We start from the raw sequence: 20260 nt of genomic DNA on the forward strand, positions 1-20260 counted from the left end.
CACACTGGCCACACAGAGCTGACCGCAGCCTCATTTCTTTAGACAAATGCATGCTTGGGGGAAAAATGTCCTGGGAGAAGGCACCCAAAGCTACTTGATATCCTGGGCGAGAGCTGTGCATAGATTTAAATTTCAGTGAAATTGCATGTATTTTTCTTTTTTGGCTGATCTAAACCCTCACTGACCAGTGCACTGCTCTAATCTAACAATTGAGTGCTCTGTGTTTCAGAGCTCTGCTGAACACTAAGACATTGGGGTACGGGGAGTGTGTGTGTGTGTGTGTGTGTGTGTGTGTGTGTGTGATTCTAAATTGCAAGCCATAAACAACCATTTGTTACCATGTGAAAGGGGGAAAACACTCAATTTGGAGCTTTTTTTTTTCACATTGCTGATTAGAAAGAATCAAGCTTTATATTCTAGGACCCATTCACGCTGGTGAAAACATAGTCAGTTTTGATTATGAAGGCAGAGATGCAGACCTAGACAGGAGCTACATGCTGATATGCATGCTATCAGAATGATTTATGCAAATTATGCATATTATTCCCAAAGGAATTCCTCCTCAAACTGCCAGGATAAATTGCCGGAAATTAGCCATAAAATCTGTCGTGCTAGGAGCAAAAGGTGAAGGCCACTGGGAAAGCAAGGACATTCAGCTTCTGGAATCTTCCAGGTTATGATGGTGGCTGTTATTTTCCCTGGATGCTGAGGAAAATACGGTTTTCTTCTGAATCCTATAAAACTCTCTTTTCTTTGAAATTTTTCTAACAAATGCTGACCCACATTTTATTTACAGCTAGCATAAAAGAAATTAAGTGTTAAGCCATCGCAGAAAGCACTACTACAGTTACTTTACTATTAACTACCTAAGTGGTTATTAAATGCCTAAGCCTGGCTTTAAAGATGTAGCTCTGGGCAGCCCCGGTGGTGCAGCGGTTTGGCGCCGCCTGCAGCTTGGGGTGTGATCCTGGAGACCCAGGATCGAGTCCCACATTGGGCTCCCTGCATGGAGCCTGCTTCTCCCTCTGTCTGTGTCTCTGCCTCTCTTTCTCTGTGTCTATGAATAAATAAATAAAATCTTTTAAAAATAAATAAATAAAAATAAAGATGTAGCTCTTCTGTAGGGTAGTTAAATAACCCACCAGCAGTGTACTCCAGCTGGAATATGGTTTTAATGTTCAATGGATATACCTATAACACAGCATTCCCTCTTGCAAACCTTTCCTTTCTACAAAAATTGTAGCTAATGACTTTCTGCCCAAGTACAGCACAGCAGCCTCGTGTCTGTGACTGGGGTCAGGTCAAGGCTCTCCCCTGCCTCTTCCTTGCTCTGGTCATCCAAAACCACCAGGGCTCCCTTTTGGTGTTCAATGGATCTGATTAGGAAAGGGTTCCCTTTTCAGTCAAAGCTATTGATAATGAGCTCACTGACAAATTGAGAGCACTGTTCAGGAGCAGTCATATTTTAATAAACTGTTGCTTGCTTGTGTCCTTCAGAAAGCACCGTTCTCGAGGTTTTACGAATACGCTCATTTTCAAGCATCATTCGTTTTGTTCAAGAGGATTTGACTCTACATTCAGAGACGCAGGACTACTGTTTGCGAAAGGGGGACTTGGTAGCCCTCTTTCCTCCAGCCATACATTACGACCCGGAAATCTTTGAAGCTCCAGAGGTAAACAAGCATAAAGCAGTCGTTGCTACTTCTTAGATAACTGCAGGCACATTTCTCTTCCTCACATTCTTTTTTCTGTAGCTTCCTTCTGCCATCTTGTTCCAGAAGGAATCTGAGATGGATTGATGACTTCTGTCTGCCTTCAATGGGAAAATTTTCCTATTTACTGAAGTGTTTCCAAAGGATCTCTCTTCAAAGGGTTTGTGGTCTATTAATAGAAATAGAATGATGAGACTAAATGCTGGCTTCTTCAAATGAAATGGGCATTGTACCTTGGCCATCATTACCTGTAGGCCCAAAACAGGTTTTGCTTGGCAGAGAATTATTGAAAACCATGGAGAGCCAGCTATTGACAGGTGGCTTAGAGAATAAAGAATGATGACTGTTTTGCTAAGTGTCTCTAGAGTGGGGTTGACTGTCCCCAAATCAAATACCATCATTGCCATAGTTAAGCCCATATACTTTTTCACCTCTTACCAAAGGTATATGCCCCTTTCTGATCAATCAGGGTGGCATTATGAACCTGAGATTGTAAAGCTGCTGCTCACGGGTAAAGCTCTGAGGGTAATTGTGTCATCTCCTTGTATTTTTTTCTGAAGCTGGAGTTAATGAATATCAAAGACTGGAAATTAATCCACCCTGGCTCATCCCTTAATACCACTTCAGAGGTTCACCACCTGCATGCAAATTGAATGCACTCGATTCTGCCTGTGTGTCTCATGAACTAATGTTGTTGCGATAGTGGTTTTTTGTGAATAAAATGCTATTTTTCAAAGGTAAACTTCTGTGCTCTTTGAGCAGTTCATAGCTGGATCACTTTTAACCCATTTCTAAGTTTGATGCTTTGTAGCCAGGCTAGATTAAAATATTATTGAATTTTGGAAATTAATAAGAAGAGGACAGACTCCAAATACAGTGAGATAATTTGCATCTGTGTCATCAGCAAAGGCTAAATTTTTTAAGTGAAGTGTACATATGGTTTCTATATGTTTCAGAAGAAGAGACATTTTATGTATGGTGATAGCAAATTGGAAGTAGGGTATTAGTGAGTGAATGAACATTCTGTGGACAACTAGCTTTGTCTCCACATTTGTAAATATTTTTAAAAATTCTATATATAGATATTCCGTAAATAGGGCAAGTTATAAGCTAATATTTGAAAAATATTTTAAGTGTTATCTCTATAGTTTTTTACATTTATTTATTTTCCGTTTATTTTTATTATGTGACTATTCCACTAGTCATTAAGTTTACCATTCATACCATGATAGCAAAATCAACATTAAAGTTATCAGCAAAGCCTGGGTGGTTCAGTGGTTGAACGTCTGCCTTCCGCTCAGGGTATGATCCTGGAGTCCCAGGATCGAGTCCCACATCAGGCTTCCCGCAGGGAGCCTACTTCTCCCTCTGTTTATGTCTCTGCCTCTCCGTGTCTCTTGTGAATAAATAAATAAAATCTTTTTTAAAAACTTAAAAATAAAGTTACCAACAAATATTTGGTAAATGTTTACCAGATTACCACTGATATGCAGTACTGTTCTTTGGTCTCCAAAATTAACTAGCTAATTTTTTGTGAACATTGTTTTTTTTAAATTAGTTGTGGAATGCTGATCATTATTGGCACAGAAAAATATGACATGGTTCAGAACCATTTTTATATGATTTGGCAAGTCCTTATATAATTATTCATTCTATAAACATTTACTGAGCACCTACTGCTATCAGGCGTATAGATTTATTCCTGTCATTTTTATCAACTTAGGATGATAATAAGTAGATGCTATCAATGCTCATCTGAAACCACCATCCACTGACAGTAAAAAAGAGGAGGAAATCCTAGGAAATTCTGTCCTTGTCCATTTGTCACTGAGAGTACTGGCCCAGAACCTCTTCAGAGGCTCATATTCCCCACTGCCTGTCTTTTGTGCCTTACGGATCTTGTATGGGAAGACCAGGCCTTACATAGAGAAAAAAGACAGTAGCTATTAGTCCAGAAACGTGAGGAAGACTACCTACAGATGTAAGTATAGTTATTCTTGGAGGACACAGAGACCGAAGAGCCTTAGGAGGACATAGGTTCTCCCAACCCAAAGAAGTATGGATTCAGGATGTTCAAGCCCAGGAGTCTCTAGAATATTACATTCCAAAAAGAGTCCATAGTCTTCCTTCATATACCACCCTATAGAATGTTCATCCTTACTTGTCCACCCAGGAGGTTCCACATTACTCCACAAGAATCAGCTTTAATCACCTCTTCTTTGGCAGTGTTACTGATTCCCACCTCATTCCTCCGAGAATGAGGCCACTCTGTAGCCTGTTGTACCTTCGTTATAGTGCATGCCACCTGCTGCTTTCCAAGTACTTGTGTGTTTGTCTGTGCTAACCATATGCTGTAATCTCCAGAAGGAGAAAGATCACATCACTGCCTCATCGGCATTCTCAGTGCCTAGCTCACGAGGGTGTCCACAGGGTGAATAAATAAGGGGATGCTGGAATGGATGGCTGTTCTAAAAATGAAGATACACTTGAATTAGAATTTTAAGTCACCACCAATATCGCATATTCAAATATGTACTGGGCCTAACTAGAACAAATGGATGAAGTGGTTTATGCATAAATGTAACCATATTATCAGGATACTGTCAGGAGTGGTGAGGACTATGGGGAAAGGAGACCCCAGGGGCATCTAAATAAGACCATTTGGGTACTTTTGAATTAACCTTCAGCTCTCACAAGCAGATAAACCTAGCATGGCTGAGTCATTTAAAAAACAACTCAGAAAACACATTTTGGGGTAAACTAGAATTTTTTAAGGTTTGGAAAAATAGTGTTTAAAAAACACAACATGAGCTAAACAGGATCTAATAGGGGCTATACACTCCCAACATGTACCTTCTATGTGAAGAATTATTCTTTCTGAATATCGGCTGCTTAGTTTATTATAATATTAGCCACTCAGGTGGCCCTTCCCTCTGTGGGGAATAAATTGGCAACTAAAATTGAAGACAATGAGAGAGGGCACAGGAAACACCCCTTCTCAGTTTTCCTTTCTCTCTCTTTGTTGGTCTAAATGCAATTCAAAAAAGTCTAGGTAATTTAACTAGAACAGAAAGCCTTTTAAATTTTTCTGAAGGCTTCCTCAAATTGACATCTCTTATTAGCCAGAATTCATGCAACTGGCTCTCGAATAATCCATAAATAGTGATGATCTCCTTTCTGCCAAAGTGCAGTATTTCCACCTGGAACCAGGGAAAGGAGTGCGTCTACTGGTTGGTTTTTCTGTGGCCAGAGGTGGTAAGGTACAAAGGGAAGCCTAGGCATACTGTGGAGCCAACTTTTCAGGTGGTAGCACTTTGTAGCAGCCACACAACCTCCTAAAGAAAGGGCACAGAGAAACAACAAAGCTATGGGGCACTCCCAAAAGCTCCAAATTTGCACGACCTCATTTGACCTCATGCAAGTCTGCTCTAGCTAACTTCTCAGCCATCTAGGGTTTATAAAATGATAAATGAATTTGAAAGCCCTTGAATAAATCCCAAGTCACTATAAAAAACTATTGTATCAGTATTATTTTGATTATTGTCACCATTCTACGAATATGCTAGTCGTAACAAATGAGGAAATATTCTGATTTTGTCTATACCTCAAATTGGAATGGAGATTATGCCACCAGGATACCTCAAGGAAACAAATGTATACTGAGAATCTGTTATCCAAAAAGCACTCTGATGGGCATAATGGATGGCACAGAAATTTAAAAGGCCCTTGTCTTTAAGATCTTAGAGTTTCAGGAATTGGCCTTAGCACATGGCTATGTTCTCAGAGCGAAGTGCTTCCTGTTGGAGGGTTTCTGCTGAACCAGTATATTGGCCTCCACACCTACTATGTTGGATCCAGCAGGGTGCTGGTAAAACAGCAATTGGAAAAACTGATTTTGTCCATTTTTGTGGTTTCAATACTCCCACATGGCTGATTTCATGTGAGTAATATGAAGACTGTAAACAGAGTTGGGAGATGTGCACAGTCTGCTGAGCTAGTACAAACTAAATGGAACTTAAGTCATGCAGATAAAAAGGAACTCTGTTGTCCTGCTCCCAGCAGGACTGACTGTGAACACAAGACAAGAGTGCAGCCCCTTAGTCATCCCCTCAAAACACTGACAGTTCTTATTTTGGGAGGTCATATCTTTTGTCTAATCTGGAATCCTACACCCAGAATGATGATTGAGTGAATATAAAACTTGATTATATTGTATGTCACCTATCTCAGTAAGACTACATTTTATTAATGTTTTTTAGACTATGTTTTAATGCCTTATTTTAACTTCAAAGTCTCACATACGGGAAATGTTCAAAAAAAATCTCTTAAACTGAACTAAACACAATATTTGGAGCACACAAATTAGGGGGTTCAATGTTCCTCAGCCACTTGTACCAAAACTCCTTTCTACCCAGAAAATTGTGTCATCTCTCCTATCTTGATTTCTAGTGCTAAATATTATACCATTCTCTATTTATGAACGTTGAATATTCATCTACGCTTCATTCTCTACATGTTTATTTACTCATCCAATATCTGTGTTTTCTTCAAAAGCCTGAAGATTGCTTTTAAAATATACTTTATTGTCATGTATTTATTCATTAATTCAACAAATGTATATGGAACCTCTACTGTGCGCATAGCACTATGTTGGGTGCTTTGAAAATACAGAGATAAATAAGACAATGTGACAACTCCGATCTCCTGGGATTTCTTGGCTCTGCTATCTCCTGTGGGTTAGCTCCATCTTCAGTGCGGCGGCCATGGCAGTCGCAGGCATCATATTCACATATATCTAGGGCCAGAAGAGAAGAGGTGATTAACCATTTTTTAGTTTGTTTGTTTTTCTTTCTTCACAAGAAAGAAACTTCTCTCAGATGTCCTCACAGACGGCTCCTCCATAGCGCCGACGAGGCCGATTCCCACACCCTATCTTTAATCAGTCAGAGGCCAGAGCAGTGTGATTACTGTGATTGGTGCCTACGCAAACCTTGTTTTTCCTACCTTAAATAGTGCAGCTACAGTGACACCTTTGTCCCATATATCATGAGGAAGTTAATTTGAACTGACTTGGCTAAGTGAGGAGCTCTTGTGGAGTATTCTCTCCTCACATTGGTCAGTGAGAAGGAGGAAGGAGCAGTCCTAAGTTCAGGCAACAAGCATGGGCCCCAGTAATGGAAGAGGTCATCAGGAGAGAGTACCATATTGTACTCCATCTCCAGTGACAAAATGCATGTCCACAAAAGTGTCCTTGTCATTACTACAGCGATGCATGCTTATTTTTAGTTCAGTACTGGTTAGATCCCATTCAGATACATCTCAGCACCGTCTGTGGGGTGGGGGAAATACTTGTGTTCAACTAGCAAGTTGAAGGGGGAATTGAAACCATCCAAAGGTGTTTTCCAAGCCTGTATATTTATCAAAATCAGTTATCTAGGTAAATGAAGACAGACCCAGTACTTTTAAGAAAATTATTTTGATGTCATTCTTACTGAATGACTTGACCCAGTATTTTTTTTAAGATTTTTTTTTAATTTATTCATGATAGACACAGAGAGAAAGGCAGTGACATAGGCAGAGGGAGAAGCAGGCTTCCTGCAGGGGGCCTGATGCGTGACTTGATCCCAGGACCCCAGGATCACCACCTGAGCCAAAGGCAGACACTCAACCACTGAGCCACCCAGGTGCCCAGACCCAGTACTTTTAAAGGAAATTACTTTGATGGCATTCATATTGAGTGAGAAAATTAGATCATTGTGATGGGTTCAGAATCCATCCACATTTTGTAGGGTTTTCGCTATAGCATGAAATGCTTTCTATCTGACCTGCTTCTTTGCCTCTTACTTCATGTAGTTCATATCAAAGTTGTGTGCTGAGCAGGTTTAATGCTAATGAGCACCAAGTATGGGAAATACTTGGTCATTTTCATGCATGCCACGTGCATTAATTTAATCAATGGCTTAATTCACCATGGGCTGAAATAAGGTCACTCAGTTTCTTCTCAGAAACTCAAGTGAGAGTAAATTAATGCCAGGCTAAACACCCTAGATAAACCAGTCCCATAATTTTCTGTAACAAGTAATAGAACTTTTTAATAAAAACATATGGGAAATAACCTGCCACCCTAGAGTTAACCCAAAAGAGAGTCCATTGTATTAGCACCGTGAGGGGGGAAATTCAGTACAACACCAAAAAAGAAGTAAGATAGATTTTTGTGGCTTAGTGCCTCTCAGGGACTTCATATAAGTTTCAAATTTCATTTTATGTCTATTTAAAAACATAAGCACTGAATCCTAAGCTCACAGTCCTCATCCTTATCCATTGGTAGCTGACTGGGAAAAAATAGAAAAAGCGTATTGAGCAGCTCCTGTGGCCAATAGATCATTATTCCATAGTAACAATGGCAGCAGCACAGCAGCCCTTACCTTTTACCCAACATCAGCCCACCAGGTGCCCATCAGTCGACCTTTTTTAGGGAACAAAAATACAGAGACTACCTCTAAACTTAGGAAACTGAGAATAAGAGAGAGATGTGAGGGGTGCCTGGGTGGCTCCATATAAATAGTTAAACATTTGCCTTCAGCTCAGGTTGTGATCTCAGGGTCCTGGGATCAGGGTCCCCCAACTCAGCGGAGAGCCTGCTTTTTCTCTCTCCCCCTGCTTGTGCTCTCTTGCTCTTTCTCTGTCAAATAATAAATAAAATCTTAAGAAAAAAAAAGAACTTAAAAAGAGAGAGAGAGAGAGAGATGCAAATTGGGAAGAAGAGTCCTATAGGTGTTAGCATTTCACTATGATAAGGGAGAAATCATTTCCCAGTAGTATTTGAGTTATTTGAAAGTTCATGTATAATCTATAGTCAAGTTTTGCTTTCTGGCATCTGCAGGATTAAAAAGAGCCTTTTAAGACAGAGAGCTGGCAACTTTGTGGACCTGACCTCAAACTATTTCATGTAAATTTTGCATTTTAACACTCCTTATTTCTTCTCTCTAGGAGTTTAGATTTGATCGTTTTGTAGAAGATGGTAAGAAGAAAACCACCTTTTTCAAAAAAGGAAAAAGGCTGAAGTATTACCTGTTGCCATTTGGTATTGGAACCAGCAAATGTCCAGGCCGATTTTTAGCAGTTGTTGAAATAAAGCAATTGTTGGTTGTACTTTTAACTTATTTTGATTTAGAACTAATTGATGATAAACCTGTAGTAGCAAACCGAAGCCGCCTTTTGCTTGGTGTTCAGCATCCAGCTTCTGATGTTTTCTTTAGGTACAAAGTAAAAACTTAAAGGAGCTAAAAAGAAAGAAAAGAAATCTATCCGAACTAACCTAAATATCCTCAGCTCACCTATTTGTTTTGAATTTCTGCAAATATAATTGTTTTGTTTTTTTTTTGTTTAAAAAGTGCCAACTTATATTTGACCTGTGATCAGTCCAGTTTGTACTTGGTCACAAAACTCATCATAAACTAAAATACGATGTCGACATGAAAATAGACATAAAAATCAGCATAATGATAAACTCAAAATAGCATTTTTATGTTTTTCTACATATTGTGATTTTCTCCTGTCATAGCAAATGTACCACAATAAATTTGGCACTGTGAGATTTTTTTTAAGTCACTCAGATTCTTCTCTAATATGTAAACCCACACTTTATGTACTAGTGGAAATTTGTGCTGGAGATGGACACAGTCTAACAAATTCAAAGTTCTCAGAGAAGAAGGAAATTAAATTTTCATGAGATAAACTGGATGAAAATGTTCCCTTCAAGTGTAATATCAATAATATCTACGTCGCCTAGGTACGCTTGCCTTAAATGAGTTTTGCAGTAGATTAAATGCTTCAACTTCACTTCAATATTTAATCATCCATAAATGTCCTTTATTACTTTGTATACTATAGCTCAATGCAACAAAATTTCTTGTCATGTAAGACCACTCATGTTAAGTTAGATACTGATAAGATTTAATGTATAAGAACACACAAAACCCATTATATTTTTAGCAATTGCTGGAGACATTAGTATTAGGTTTGTTGTTAAGAGCAAATGTTGAAATCATGACAGGATTGATGGTAGCATTTGATTTAAGTGTAAACTATGAGAGTTATGCCAGTATTGCAATGAACTCTTTCCTGAACGCTTCCATTTATATAAACTGAGAAACCAGATAGCGGTATTTGTTCTTGACACGTCACCTTTTTGACTTAGAGTTTATCTGTATTCTTTTGAGTTACACCATTATGTAATGCCATATAATTTTATATGCCACAGTGCAGCATTGTGTCCACGATTCAGTGCTTTCTAATTTCAGGTTACTGGGTGGTGGTTTGGCATCTGACCTAAATGATGCTGCTGTATTTAACAGGAAAAGCAGATAATAAGATTCAGTTAATATGCATTGCGTGGATTGGAACTTCTACTATTTCAGCTTCGTGCTATTGTTTTTAAAAAGGAAACTGATTTTTAAAGTAACATTATATAAAATACTTACAATATTTAATAATTAATAGATGTTCTAGCATTTATAGTCTCCTTCTTGAAATCCATGCTCTAAACATTTCTTAGTAAGGCTCTGCTGGGTTTTGATGGATTGGAGATGTCTTTATTTTCGCCCTTGTTCTTGAAAGATGTTTTTGCTGTGCATACAGATCTCTTTCCTCCCAGTACTCTGAAGATACTGTGTGTTCTTAAGGCTTCCACTGTTGCTATCAAGAGGCTAGCCCTTAGTTTAATTATTCAGAGGGCAGTCTACCTCTTCTCTCTGACAGTGTCAACATGTTCTTTTTGTCTTTGATGTTCTTAGTCTCTATCATGCTTGCATGTCATGGTGCCTCTTGAGTCTGAAAATGTGTGTCTTTTAGGAAAGTAGGAAATATTCTTAACCATCACCTCTGAGTAATACCTCTCCCAGACTCCTTTAGATCCTCCCACTCTGCACACCATGTTATTTGACCTTTCCTCCCCGGATTTTCTACTTCTAATTTACATCCTAGGTCATTTGTTTAGATCTCACTCTCAGTTTAGTCTCTGTACAGTGTACCTAATCTGCTCTTTATCTCATCCATGGAGTTTGTTTCTTTCTTCTTCTTCTTTCTTTTTTAAATATCTATTTATTTATTTATTCATGAGAGACACAGACAGAGAGGCAGAGACACAGACAGAGGGAGAAGCAGGCTCCATGCAGGGAGCCCGATGCGGCACTTGATCCCGGGACTCCAGGATCACGCTCTGAGCCAAAGGCAGACGCTTTAACCACTGAGCCACTCAGGCGTCCCTCTTTTTTCTTTTTTTTTTTTAACTTCATGGGATTGAGTAATCATATCCCTTATACTTCTTAGTTCATGGTACACAATTATGATTTGTCCAAGCAAGGCCTCTCTGGCTTTATCTCCTTCTTCTATCTTACCCCGAATCTTCACTATTATACTCCTCCCCATCATAAGCAAACATTCTAATGTTTTTAATATGTATCTTTTCATAACTAAATATTTTTATAAAACGTATTACCTATGTGCATGTTAATGTACATAAACATACTTTCTATAGATGAGATCCTTCTTAATTTTCTTATTGAGCTCTGTGTTTTTAAAGATATATTCATATAACTTTATATATATATACACACACAAATATATACAGATGTATATTAATCTGTTGCTTCTGACACCTATGTAGTATTCCGTAACATGCACCCACCATGATTTAATGATCTCTTCACCCTGGGATGGAAACTATATCCATTGGACCCTTAATTTGAGGGAGAGGCCAAAGCAAGAACTAAAAACTCTACCCCTACCTACCCTCCGACTGCTGTGTCCACCATCCATTACCCTGCGCTGCCTCAAACTCTGTTCCCAACCCTTGTGGTGTGCACACACACGTACACACATGCACACACACAGTTCACAACTGCCTTCATTCACCCTTTGTATGTGTGTATGTGTTAATAATTTGTTACGTTCTATCCTCAGGTCCTTACAACCCTCTCCCTTCTGTGGGTTGATTCTGAGCCAGAGTGCCAGCTGCCAACTTGTCAGCTTTTGGTTTTTCTGATCCCACTGAATTTGCTAAGTTCAATGATTACATTTTCAGTTTGAGAATTCTCTTTTGTTCTTCATATCTGCCTGGTAATTTTTGATGTCTTTTCCCTTCATCATAGGCTCAATATCCTCTTTCATTTTTTAAAGTATATTAAGAAACCTGTTTTATATTATGTGTCTGACACTTCTAAATCATTAGTGTTTTGTGGGTCTGATTCTATAGTTTGTTTGTTTGTTTAACTCTTAGTACAGCATGCTTATTGAGCCCATATTCCTTGGAATTTTATCTCTGGAAGCATGTTTATTGAGCCCATATTCCTTGGAATTTTATCTCTGGAAATATTTTAAGTCCTGAGTTTAAAACTCACTCCTTCAGGGAGAAGTCGAGTTTCTTTTGTCTGACTGCTGTTATTATCAAACACAGTTCACTTTAAGTTTGCAGCTTGAGTATTTTGGGAGGGGATGAGGGATGGGAGATACATAAGTATTGTGTGTGGGTTCTAGCCTTGAATCAGCTACAAAGCTCCCTATGACTAGGAATAGACAGGAGAGACTTTCTGATTGTTTTTGTTTTCCTTCACCATCGCTGAGAGAGGCAAGTCTACTCACAGTTTTGCTCTGTAGAACAAGGTTTCTTTCTAGTTCCCCTACTAAGGAAATTCGCTTTGCAAGTTCTTGACTTTGGGTGGCAGTCTTGGATTTCACACATACACACCCAGCTTGGAACCTAGGCTTTATCTTCTGCCTGCCACAAAGCATAGCCCCTTCTTTTTATACTAGGAGGACATGTAGTCCACCATATGACCTGAAGCAGAAACCTCCATATTCTTATATTTGTCTCAGTAGTACACTTCTGCAATGGTATAGTAGAGAGAACACAGGAAATTATTCAGTTCTAATTTCTGCTTAACATATAATTAGAAGTGTGTATAGGAATGTAGAATACAAAGTAAGAATAAACAAAATGAGAAAATATTATATAAAAGGGATGGACAGTAGAAGCAAAATAAGAGAGTCTTATTATAGGCTTACAGCTAGTCTTTAAAGTGTGTTTATGAGTAGAAAAAAATGCCATGGATAAATAAGTTTAAAAACATGGATTCTAGCTATGATATGACTAGTTTGTTATCATCGACCAGTCATTTTGCCTGTCATTGCTTCAGTTCTTTATATGCAAAATAAAAATAATAAGGCTTTTTTGACATGAGGGTTCATGATAAGGATTAAACATAGTAAGATGTGTGAATTTATTTTGAAAAGTGTAATGCAGTATGCAAACATGAAGTCATAAAGGAGATAATTTAACAAAGTTGTGTCTTTTTAAGACTGTTCTTATGTATTTGTTAAAGGGAATACTATTTTTAGTCATACATAGTTCATTATTCATTAATTCTATCAAACATTTATTAAGCATTGCCTCTGTTCTAGATATGTTGCTATGTACTGGATTACCCTCCTTCAAGAACACACAGTGTATTTGGGGAAAACAACACATACACAACTAATTTAATGTATGTGTCCTTGTAAGAAATAAATTCATCTCTTTAAAACAGTTCTACAACTCTCATCTATCACTAGATCTAACTAACCTTCCATCACTCATTCCAAAGTAGTGTTCTATAATGAGAAATTACTATGTACATAATTATACACAATAAAACATATACACTGGGTATTGTGATTATATGACAAAAATAGCCAAACCAAATACAATCATTGAGACTCTAAAATGTTTTAAAGGGGATCCCTGGGTGGCTCAGCGGTGTAGCACCTGCTTTTGGCCCAGGGAATGATCCTGGAATCCCGGGATCGAGTCCCACATCAGGATCCCTGCATGGAGCCTACTTCTCCCTCTGCCTATGTCTCTGCCTCTCTCTCTCTCTCTCTCTCTGTCTGTCTGTCTCTCATGAATAAATAAATAAAATCTTAAAAAAATAAAATGTTTTGAAAACAATAGTTTACATATCATAAGAATCCATCTTTTCATTTTTACAGCCTCCTTAAGTTTGAAATTAAAGGAAATGAATAATAATACTGTTTTATGTCAGTGACCAACAGTAATAAAGCATTCAGTTAGCAAAAACTAAATGCTCTGAGGATATTAAGAAAAAACCCTGTTTACCACTAAATAAGGCACGCTGCTAAGCAACCCTATATGGGAACATTTATTTGCCTTCTTTTGGCTTTCTTGGCACATGTAATTATATTTTCTCCATTTTATCATTAAGTGTGAGGTCACTAGTCTAAGGTAAAGGAGTTTCCATACCGAAAATCTACATAATTACTCCTGTTTATTTTCTCATAAAAAAATAATTTGGGTAACACTTCTTGTAAGTGTCTTCTAATTTAACGGTGGAATCTTAAAACCAATTTCAAAGATCAAAGTACAAGAGTTATTCAGGTTTTGATCTTAGTATAAAATAATGTCAATAATTATAAAAGAATCATTATGCCCTTAGAATGAGCACTGTTTTTAACCTATTAAATTCACACTAAGGCAAACTATTATTTACTTGAACTGCATTATTAGGTATTCATATTCACATACTCAATTAAGAAAAAGTTAGCAAGCCAAGATTACATTCCCTGTAGCATTATTTTAAATTATAATGAGCAATCACATAAAACTCTCTACTATTTCTCTAAAGTAATTATTACTCAGTCTTCTTCATAGTGTTAATCTAAATCAGTGATCAATGATGTTTGGCCTTTTAGCTTAAATCTTTATTTTGTTTATAATACTTTTCTTAAATAAGATACATTTAATTTGTGAAAAACTCCATTGTACAATTTTAAATAGATAATTTGGCAATACTTATGTTTAAAAATATTTTTTAGTCAAAGGAGTTCTGTATATTCCAAAAAACTGTTGTTCTGAATTGTTTAATATTACCCTTTGATTCTAAAATGGTATTTATGTGGATTTATGAGGAAGCAAATCTTAAAAAGACATTAGGTAAGAAATGCAAATGCTTTGTAAATCTATTTAATTACCTTTTATTCACAACAATAATTCAATAAATCAACTTTTAAAGCACAGTTGAATGACTATATGTCCTTATTTCCCTACTAGGAGTATGTTCGGTAACAGAAGATTTGGTTTCAAATAACAAGTTATTTGGAAATCATTTTGCTGTCTGAATATCCTCATATCCCTGTCTTCCCCCCACCTCAAACACACACATAGACACACACACACACACACACACGCACACAATGTTCTTATTTTCTGATATTCTCCCTAAAAGTACATTTGTTGTTACATTCAAAGTATTTCTCAGTATATTTTAACTTAGCTATTTCATGTGGGAAATTATAAAAGCAGATTCAAGAAATAGCAGGGACTGATAAGTTTTAATAAGTTTCTTTTAGCCAGGCTGACCTTGCCAGACCATAGTTCTTAATAATTGCAGTCATTCCATGGAGAGATGTAAAAGAACAACAAAAATGGAAGAGAGTGGTCTTTGTCTTCCATAGATCACTTATCAATATCATGAATGAAGCTGAATAATACTCAGACAGTATTTTATTTATCCATAAAGCTGAAATCCAAAACTGTAAATAAAAGCAAGTACTACAATGGTGTTGATGAAGACTAGATGTGGCTCCTTCCGTAACTGTACATAACAGCGTTTCACTGGACACTTGGCCTAAGAAACACTCCCGTGAGTCATTAACATTTTACCGGAACTCGTCTTAGACTCTAAAGGTGTTCTGTGTATTTCAACTAGTCAGTTCAGTGTTGTTTAACAACTAAGATAAATTATGTCAGTAAATGGGCAATCTGTGAAATAATCAGCTCTGCTTTCAATTCTATTCTAAAAACACTTAGTGAGTAAATAAAAATTGTATTTTTAATTGTCTGGAATTAGCCCTGATCATGTGAGTAATAATATGCGTTTTCTATTCAGGATATTGCTGGATAGAAAAAAATGCTCAGTGGTTATGCTGGATAAGTTTAAGTGGGTTTGATATAGTTTATTGTTAATTATTATTATATTCTCAATTCCTAAACATATTCATTTTTATAAGGAGAGATATATTACAGATGATACAGAAGTAAGTGTTTAGAGATACACTCATGAAGCATTTTTCTTATAACATTTTGTGCCTTTAGAAGAAACTAGAGTTAAAGGTAACTATAATCTAATAACAGGTATATAACAGGTAAAGGTATGAATGATTCATTATTGAGTCAAATTTAAACAGTTATAAAGTATGTATTAGTTTGAGATTTTTATTTATTTACAAGAGAACATTTACTCCATGTAACATTTATTTCTAAGAACTAGCCATTATAGTTAACAAAAAAAAGTCATTATTACCTGACAACACGAAATTTTTAGTACATTCTTTTATCTTTTATGCTTAATGTTTAAATGAAATAGACCTTTATTTCACAAATTCTTAGAACCATCCAATATAGTTAAAGTTTTCCAAATGTCTTTGCCTTTTTATTTTTAGCTTATTTTTTCTTAACCTTTTTAAATGGAATTTTTAAAAATATTTGAAATCACTTTTGAAACTTTTTAAATGAATCTTAAGTATACAGAAAATACTCTGTGTTTTGAAAATTAAGTATCCATTTTGTTAAACTTTTTATTTTGAACTAATTTTTGGTTTACACAAAAGCTATGAAATAATATTCAATTCTACAGAAGAAAGTCCTCAGACTAAACAGTGTTTGCAAAAACCATAAGAGTGGTCCCAGGACTTAGCCAGTTGAAGACCTTACTTAGTTTTAATCCTTGAACTTTGGAGATGTTCATCCACAAAAACTACCCTGTAGGACAACCTACTGTAAACAAGGATTGAGTGGCAGAGATAATTTGATTATGTATGCCATGCAGATCCTCTATAGTCCAAGTAAGTTTGGTTTTCAGAGAACATTTTTTTAATTTAAAAAAGAGCTTACTTTGATCAGTAATTCTAGATTTTATTTAATTTCACTCTCTTGAGAAATCAGTATTTTAAAAGATATATATGCCTGATGCTTCACAAAAAAAAAAAAAAAAAAAAAAAAAAAAAAAAAAAAAATTGTTACTCCCTGACCCTGCCTCCTGATATATGCGATATTCAGAAGATAGATTTCTTTTCCCCTTCCATGGCTCTTCATGTTTCTGTGGAGGCCTGGTTGGAAAATTGTTTTTTTTCGTGGGTGTCTCAGATGGAGGGCACAGGCTCAGCCTGATATCAAAATTTTGACCATAGCTCTGCAGAGAAACTGTACATGGCAAATATAGTTGTACTTACTTAAATAGTCAGTGCATGATTTAATGTTTTAACCAGTTAGGTATACAATCTGGGTCTCTCCCATTATAATAAAGTATTATTTGCCTTCTCCCTTTAAAGGGGAGATGAAGATATCTAACAAAGAAATCCTTATACCAAGTTCTTCAATAATTGCCAGAGCAGAATAAATGCATAAAATGAGCTTAGGCCATGAAGCATTTTTATGTTTAAATCTAAATTCTCATCTCTAAACATCTCTATTAACACAGCAGATTTGCGTTACAACCATCCTCCTAATAAAATGTGAAATCTTTAAGATTGTGAAGCATTTGTAAATAATGGATCCTTTAAATATCCCTGAACTTTATTCAAAAACTTATAAGGAGAAATAATAATTGCTTTATATAACCACTGATACCATTTTAGCATTTGATGAAGATGTTAATTTATGGTTGGTTAGCAGTTTATGGCTGTCATTAGTTTTTCAGTTTGGTCCACATTAGAAATCTATTTTTCTTTTTTATTTTAATCTGAGACAATTATATAAAGATATGGTTATGTTTTATCTAAAATGTATCATTCTACTATAGCATTTCAAATTATTCACAGATCATAGTTCTTATATGTGCATATATGAATTTAAAAATACAGCAATAAAATGCTTGAAACAGATCATAAATTTGCTTCATATTTTATTGCATCTCTGAATCAGGTTGAGAAGACAAGGGCAACTATGGTCTTTGGGAAAGAATTAACTCTTTCCCAAGCTGGAAAGGAGAATGATATCACAGTGTGCATAATTAAAGCTAACTCCCCATCAACGCATCCTGGAGGCTTACTTGTAAGATAGGCATGTCTATTTGATTATATGGGGGGGGGGGGGGGCTGCAAAATCCTCTTTCTCTTTGCAGTCTAACCTTTCCAGCCCAGTCATTTCTCATAAAGTTTCTAATCTGTATTTCCATATTGCCCGAGTTAGGGACACTATAGCGGAAGGGAAAAAAAAGTCACACACACGCGCATGCACATGCACTCAAGGGTACCTGATAATTTTGTAATAGTCCAGAAATCTCCTGGATCATGTTAAGGCGAGTAATTTAGAATTGAACCCAAATTAAACCTCAGGAAAAGCGAGCAAAGAGTTTCTCTGCCTTGTTAGGAAGCGAAGAGCTCTTTGAGGTTTAAAAACGGGGCGTTTTCACAGAATTCCTGGGTTAAGCACGGCTGTGGGGTGCTCCTGACAAGCCTGGCATCTGGACGTGAAGCCACCTGCCTTGAGGGCGCAGGGGACACCTCGATCTTAGTGCCACCTCTAGAAATAGAGTTTGAGGCAGGGTCCCTGAACTTCGCTTTTTGTGCGAAGAAACTTGGAGGTTGGATGCTTTTGCTCCGTCAGGAGGGGCTGGGAACCCAGTCTAGGGGAAGCACCGGGAGAAGGGGTGCTCCGCGGCTGCGGAGACCCAGTCCCTCCCAGGGCGCGGCGCGAGCAGGGCAGCGCGGTGGGCACCTGTGCTGTGCGCGCTCCGTCTGCACCCTCCCTTCTCCTCCCCTCCCAAATCCCCAGTCCCCACTCCTGGCCTCGGGGAGAGACAGACACCCGGTTACTCAGCACAACCTTGGAACCCTGGTTCCAGTAATCACTCATCAGTGAATCAGAAGAGCCAGAGATCCTGCGGGAAGAAAAGGACGCTCACCCTGAGAGTTGTTTCTGCTCTTAAACTTAAGTCATTGTCTCCTGGTTCCCCCACCCCCGCTCCCCTCCTTCCGCCTCCTGTGCCCAATGTCTGATTTAAAAGGCCACATTTAAATCAACCTCCACGTCATTGGCTTGGCGGATCCAGGGGCATATCTGAGTTATAAGTGCCAACGCAGAGCGCGCAGGAGACGGGCTCATTTATTTTGCGCACACAACAACAACAACAACAACAACAACAAAACTGTTAATTGATGTAAAGTTCCTTGGCACGTGGATAATTTAATCTGACCTGCATTTTAATTAAAAGAAAACTTATTTATGTTTCTGATGTTTACGTCTTGCAGTTTAATTTTGTTTGGTGGCGTTCTTGGGCCCCCCCCCCTTCCCCCACTGAAGCACAGCTTCATTACAGGTTTCGCTACAGAGGCTCGTCGGACCAGGATTCACTACCTCCTGCCTCCTATGAGCCCACCGCGGGCTCTCCTCACTCAGGCGCTCCAGCCGGCAGGGCCGCCAGTGTGCTGCGAGCCGGGAAGTGAACTCTCATCATTATTTTTCAAAGTCTGGGAAGTGTATTATCCTTTTTCCTAGTGGTAATTAGTTACCATAGCATCTAATACGTAAATGTGCCCAGAGCACACCATTAACAGTTAAACGGAGGATTCAATTTAACACATGATTATATCTTTCATAAGTCATTACGTTGGAAAAGTCAGTGCCAGTCATGCTGGAGCAGTCTCGGGGTCCGGGGCGCGTGGAAGGGTTCGGTTCCAGAATCCGAGACCAAGAGCGCGTGGAGAAGGGAACCCCGGGAGCCTGGGCCCTCCCTGGTGAGCTGTCGGCAGTAAGGATGGGCGGTGGGTGGGATAGAAGGGAAAAGAATTTAAGCTCAACACGGGATCTTGGGGGGATGCCCAGCTGCGGAGAGTGAAGACGCGCGCGCACTCGCACTCACTCACACTCACACTCACACATACACACACACACACACATACACACACTGAAGATGGGGAGGGGAGAGGAGGGTTAGCCCGCCAGATCTTCGGAGATGATCATTTGGTGGTCCTGGAGGAGTCCACGAATAGCCCCGACGCCTCTGTAGGTGCCTAGTGTCCAGGTGGAGATGGGACCTAAGTAGGAATTAGAATGTAGAGAAGATAACCGAAATTAGAGAAAATTCGAGAAGGAAACCGGTGGACTAGGAGGCCAAGTGGGACCCAGGGTCCTCCCTCTGCCTCATATGCCTACTTTCTGTTCTCTATGACAAAACCGCAGGAGCAGGATGCCTCCGGCAGGTGGCTCAGGACAGGCGCCCAGAGGTGCGTGGGTGTGGAGCGGGCTCAGGGCCGGGCCAGGTGCCGGCAGCCCGCGAGCCTCCAGGCCGGCCTGTCCGCGCGGGCCCCAGACCACACGCTGCCCCTTCCACCCAGCCACTCGGTCCCCACGTGCTTGCTCCACGTGCTTGGGGCACAGGTGTGTGGGCCAGCTTTCCAGAGGGGGCCCCAATTCAGGACTCAAGCCTCAAGAGAGGAAACGGGCGCCCGCCGGCTGGGGGGGTTGGCCGGGTGGGGGAAGGACAGTTTCTCCA

At 38.6% G+C, this 20260-nt stretch overlaps 1 protein-coding gene across 3 annotated transcripts in view; it reads left to right on the forward strand.

Moving 5' to 3' along the window:
• Positions 1–14783, forward strand: part of CYP7B1 (cytochrome P450 family 7 subfamily B member 1) — a 174553-nt gene extending 159770 nt beyond the window's left edge. For 2 of the 3 annotated variants that reach the window (XM_077876802.1, XM_077876805.1), the window contains 2 exons: positions 1498–1673; positions 8703–14783. In XM_077876802.1, the coding sequence (XP_077732928.1) occupies positions 1498–1673; positions 8703–8990 (464 nt within the window). In that variant the 3' untranslated portion in view covers positions 8991–14783. Of the gene's footprint in view, positions 1–1497; positions 1674–2272; positions 2455–8702 lie in introns of those variants that run through there. The other variant, XM_077876803.1, reaches the window with a different exon arrangement.
• The last annotated feature ends 5477 nt before the right edge of the window (positions 14784–20260 follow it).

This window comes from Canis aureus, chromosome 28 (assembly GCF_053574225.1).
Source record: "Canis aureus isolate CA01 chromosome 28, VMU_Caureus_v.1.0, whole genome shotgun sequence".
In the NCBI taxonomy this organism is placed as follows: domain Eukaryota; kingdom Metazoa; phylum Chordata; class Mammalia; order Carnivora; family Canidae; genus Canis; species Canis aureus.